At 42.6% G+C, this 4,627-nt stretch overlaps 1 protein-coding gene across 1 annotated transcript in view; it reads left to right on the top strand.

Moving 5' to 3' along the window:
- The first annotated feature begins 335 nt into the window (after positions 1 to 335).
- sox5 (SRY-box transcription factor 5) overlaps positions 336 to 4,627 on the top strand; it is an 86,594-nt gene continuing 82,302 nt past the window's right edge. The window contains 1 exon segment of the mRNA XM_020638748.3: positions 336 to 1,990. Within this exon segment, the coding sequence (XP_020494404.2) occupies positions 1,968 to 1,990 (23 nt within the window). The 5' untranslated portion in view covers positions 336 to 1,967.

Raw genomic sequence — 4,627 nt, forward strand, 5'->3', positions numbered from 1 at the left:
GAACAGAGAGAGAGAGAAAGAGAGAGAGAATCAGTAGTGTGTGTGTGTGAGAGGTTGAAGGATCACTTGTATCCTGTCTTGTTTTTGGGAGACTAACCTTGTTCATCTGAGCATTGTGGGACTGTTTTATGTTGTTGTTGACGAGAGAGACGGACCCTTACTCCAGCATGCTCACTGAGCCTGAGCTACCTCAGGAGTGTAACAGGTACGTGACGCTTTCTCACACACACACACCAACACATGCACACACATTCACGTAGAGATGATTAAGGGGGGGGGGGGGGGGGGGGGGGGGGAGAGAGAGTTAAAGAGGAGAAGAAAGTTAGAAGTCATGTGTGTGAAGAGAAGACTCTGTCTCCTGTGTGTGTGTGTAGCATGAGAACTGCCTCCGCGAGCAGGCTGAGTTTGAGACTTGAAATTGAGTGTGTGAGTGTGTTTGTGACAGCGTCAGAGATGGCAAAAGAGAGTTGATGATTGACTTCTATGTTTTTGTAAGAGATACCGTATGCAAAGCCAGGGCGAAGCAGACGTGAAATGTGTGTTTGTCAGTGTGTGTGTTCCCGCATGTTTGTCCCAGGAGTAACAGAAGTGACTCTCTCACTCTCCTCAGTCGCTTCTGACTCAAGTTGTGTTGACTTAACTCAAAACCTCTACAGGCAAACTGCTTGAAACTGTGGTGGAGTTTATGTGTGTGTTTGTTGCTATGTGTGCTTTTGTGTGTGTGAAAGAAAGAAAAGGAGATGGCTGAGAATTGTGTATGTGTCAAAGTCCTCTCATCATGTCATCTCCACTCATCACAACTTTATTAACTTCCTCTTTACCCTATCAGCTATTTATATGTATATTTGAGTTACAGTCTAAAATATGGTGTGATCAACAAGTCAAACTTGTGAAGTGATTCTTAGACGTACTTAATAAATAAATGTGTGCGTCTGTATTTAAGGTTGTTTACACCCTGCCTCCTCTTTTCAAAATGTATTTATTTGCAATTTATTTTTCACTTAATCCAAATTAAATAAAAAACATGCAACATGCCCTCTGTGATCCTATTGTCGATGTGCACGGTGTTGTTGTGTTTTTCTTCTTCTCCTTATGCTAATGTTAATCTCACTGTGCTCGTCTGATGTTTGTGCGGGCCCTGCTTCATTTCGAGGTGCAAACCTTCTAACCTTGCCCTCTCTCCCGACACTGTCAACACAAGTGGAATAATGGCCTGTTTGATGCTAATGCTGTGAGAGACAGATTATGTTATAATACCCAGCGCTTTTAATACTGACACACACATATGCAAACACACTCACGCGTGCTCCCTCTCTCCCTTCCCCTTCTTGACTTTTATTGCATTAAAGTGGTGCTGTGTTTTTGCCCGATGAAACTAATCTTTTGTTCCGAGATAAACTGGGGTCGGTCGGGTTGTGGAGGGTGATTGGGGGGGATTTCAGGGGCCCCTTGAATTAAGAGCACATTTAGTTGAGACAGAAATGTGTTTTTAATAAACCTTTCAATCCGGCAAAGTGGTTGAGGAGAGAAAAAAAAAAAGATAACAACAGCTAGGAGGAATTAAAAATTTAAAGGATTACACAGAAAAGCAGAATGTATGGAGATAAATGCAGGGATTACAATGACTTAGAAGGAGAGCGCTTAAAACTCTTGCTTTCCAGTAATGCACTCCATCACTGTGGCTCTGGCCGTGTGTGTGTATACACTTGTGTATGTGTGTGTGTGTGTGTGTGTGTGTGTGTGTGTGTGTGTGTGTGTGTGTGTATGTATGTGTGTGTGTGTGTGTGTGTGTGTGTGTGTGTGTGTGTGTGTGTGTACATATGTGGATGTATGTGTGTAAACGAGAGAGGGGTATCTTCCGTTCCGTGTGTGTGTGTTTGGAGTGTGTGTGTTGAGCGGTAGTCTCTCGGCGGAGCGGCGTGTGTGTGAGTTGCCAGTGTGTGTGCGCTCCAGCCTCAGTGGTCGCGATGCTCTCCGTTCCTGCGTCTCTGTAAGTGTCCGCTCACCTATTCTTCATCCTCTCATCCCACTTCCTCTTCTTTAAGCTTTTAATACTTCTCACCCTTCTTCTCCTTCCTCCTCTCCTCATTTTAAAATTCACTTTGGCTCACTTTTTTGATTGAAAAATGTCAATAATAAAGAGTTTGTCAGAGTTTCTAGAAGCAAGTTTGCCTTTACTTTTTAGACGTGAGACTTTGTTACTGAAATTGAAGTTATCCTTTTAATGCTGAATATGAGTTTTCTATGAAAAAGGTTTAAAATATATTTTCTAATTCTCATTTCATCTTGGCCAGCAGAAAGTCTTGTGATAGGATTTGTGTCTCTCTTTTCCTCTAGCTGTTAAAAAAATGTACTTCATGCTTTGCCAAACGCGAGAATATTCTTTGATCCATCTTATTTTATTATCCAATTTTTTAATCTAATATGCTTTTTGTGAGTCAAACAATTTTTTTTTTTTGGTTCTTTGAGCGCTCGGCTTTGTATCAGAATTAAGCAGCCGAAGCTGAAAATAGTGGAAACAGACTGCCTTCGCTAACACGGCCTCATCTGTTCTCACAAACAGAACAGAAATATACACAGAGGGAGAAACGCAAGAAAGCCAAAGCAACCAGAACACTTAGGATGAGGAAGAGACATGTAGACATGAAGGGGAAGAAACTGACACATTCCTCGCCGATGGACAGAAGAAGAAGTCAGGTCACAGAAAAGTGAGAGTGCCAGAGAATTAGGGGGGGGATGATGTTGGGGGGTTGAATTGGTGAAGGAGGAGGAGGGAGGAGGAGAGGAAGGCAGTGGTGGATTTTCACACCCCTCCATTTGTCCCCTGCGTTTATTGGGGTGTTTGTGTGTGAGTGTGTGTGTGTTTGAAGCGGGGGGAGACTGTCCACGGTGGATGTGTCAACACTTTGAAGCGTTTAAGCGAGACGCACTCAGATACAATCTGACATTAGTTGCGTCGCGCACAGAAACAAGGACGACGGCGTCAGCAGCCGGAAGGATTTTACTTCATTTGATTAAGACAGAGAGTTTTTTTTTTCTAATTATTAGTAGGTACAATTTATTTCTAACAGTTGAAAGTGATTTCACATGACTCGTTATTTGAATCGTCTCCATTACATTTCAGAGAAGAAAAAAAAATACTCAGCTATATTTATTTGACTGCTTGAATTACTAAAAGAACAATTTACAAAAAATGTATTAACGTCTAATATATTAAAGTAGAATAAAGTATGTGTCATTGTATGAAGCGGTTGAAAACGTCTTTATGTCTGTCACAAACGGAAAGATGCAGCATCCACATAGATGCACCAGTAATGATAAATCCACTATCATAATATATTAATACCATTATTCAGCATTAGTACTTCAACTTCTCAAACTTTTTGCATTTTCTTCTGCTGCTACTTTTCCTGAATACAAACTTAGAAGTCCAATTTACCTTAAAAAGCAGCGTTTGATAACAGTGGTTTTCATACCCAATCCCAAAAGTTGCTGCATTTGTTTAGATTTTTTTGTTTTGTTATTATCATCCCTCTTTTTGTCTTAGTAGCTGTATGGATGTTTTTTTAAAGAGATAATATTCTTTAACTGGTTTTAAAAAAATAATAATCTTAAAATGTAAGTGCTTAGTGTTTCTCCCAGCATGCCTATATGCTCCATTTAGAAGAGTGAGATAAAGGTGGTGTGTGTGTGTGTGTGTGTGTGTGTGTGTGTGTGTGTGTGTGTGTGTGTGTGTGTGTGTGTGTGTGTGTGTGAGATGAACAAGAGAATGTGTAGTCTGTGAAGGAGAGAGAGGAAGAGAGAGAGAGAGAGAGTGCAGTAATTGAGTAGAGTGTCCGTGCTCTGCAAACTAATGCGTTATTCTGCCCCTCTCTTCCCCTGTGGCCCCCCCATCTCTTTCTCCCTCTCTTTCTCCCTCTCTCTCTCTCTCTCTCTCTCTCTCTCTCTCTCTCTCTCTCTCTCTCTCTCTCTCTCTCTCTCTCTCTCTCTCTCTCTCGTCCACCACCACCTCAGACTGGGGGCCATTGTCTGGGCCATATTGTCTGTCCCCAGAGAGCCTTGATAACTGTGTCTCCATCCACGGAGCGAGAGGGGGGAGGGCAAAAAGAAAGAAAAGAAAGGAAAGAACGACAGACAGACAGCAAAATACCAGAAGAGAATGTGACCCCCTCCCCACCCCCAAACTCCTTTACCACTTCCTCCCCTCTCTCAGCACACTCCTACCCACCCATCTCATGCCTCTGAATCCCCTGAACTATGACCTCCCACTCCGATGCAATCGTCTGACCCTCTCCAATGAGTAGATGAAAGAGGGAGCACATATGAGGCTTCATGTCTTCTTGGTGTTGTTAATGCTTGTGTGTTTTGAGAGAGACTGGCAAAGATGGGAAAAGTTTTTGAGTGTGTGTAAAACTTAAAAAGAGGTTAACTAGAGTCTAGTCATATGACATGAGCTCACAGGAGAGGGCCAAGGGTCAGATGGCAGTATTGCACTGTGTGTGTGTGTGTGTGTGTGTGTGTGTGTGTGTGTGTGTGTGTGTGTGTGTGTGTGTGTGTGTGTGTGTGTGTGTGTGTGTGTGTGTGTGTGTGTGTGTGTGTGTGTGTGTGTGTGTGTTCGTCCATGGTT

This window comes from Labrus bergylta, chromosome 23 (assembly GCF_963930695.1).
Source record: "Labrus bergylta chromosome 23, fLabBer1.1, whole genome shotgun sequence".
NCBI lineage: Eukaryota > Metazoa > Chordata > Actinopteri > Labriformes > Labridae > Labrus > Labrus bergylta.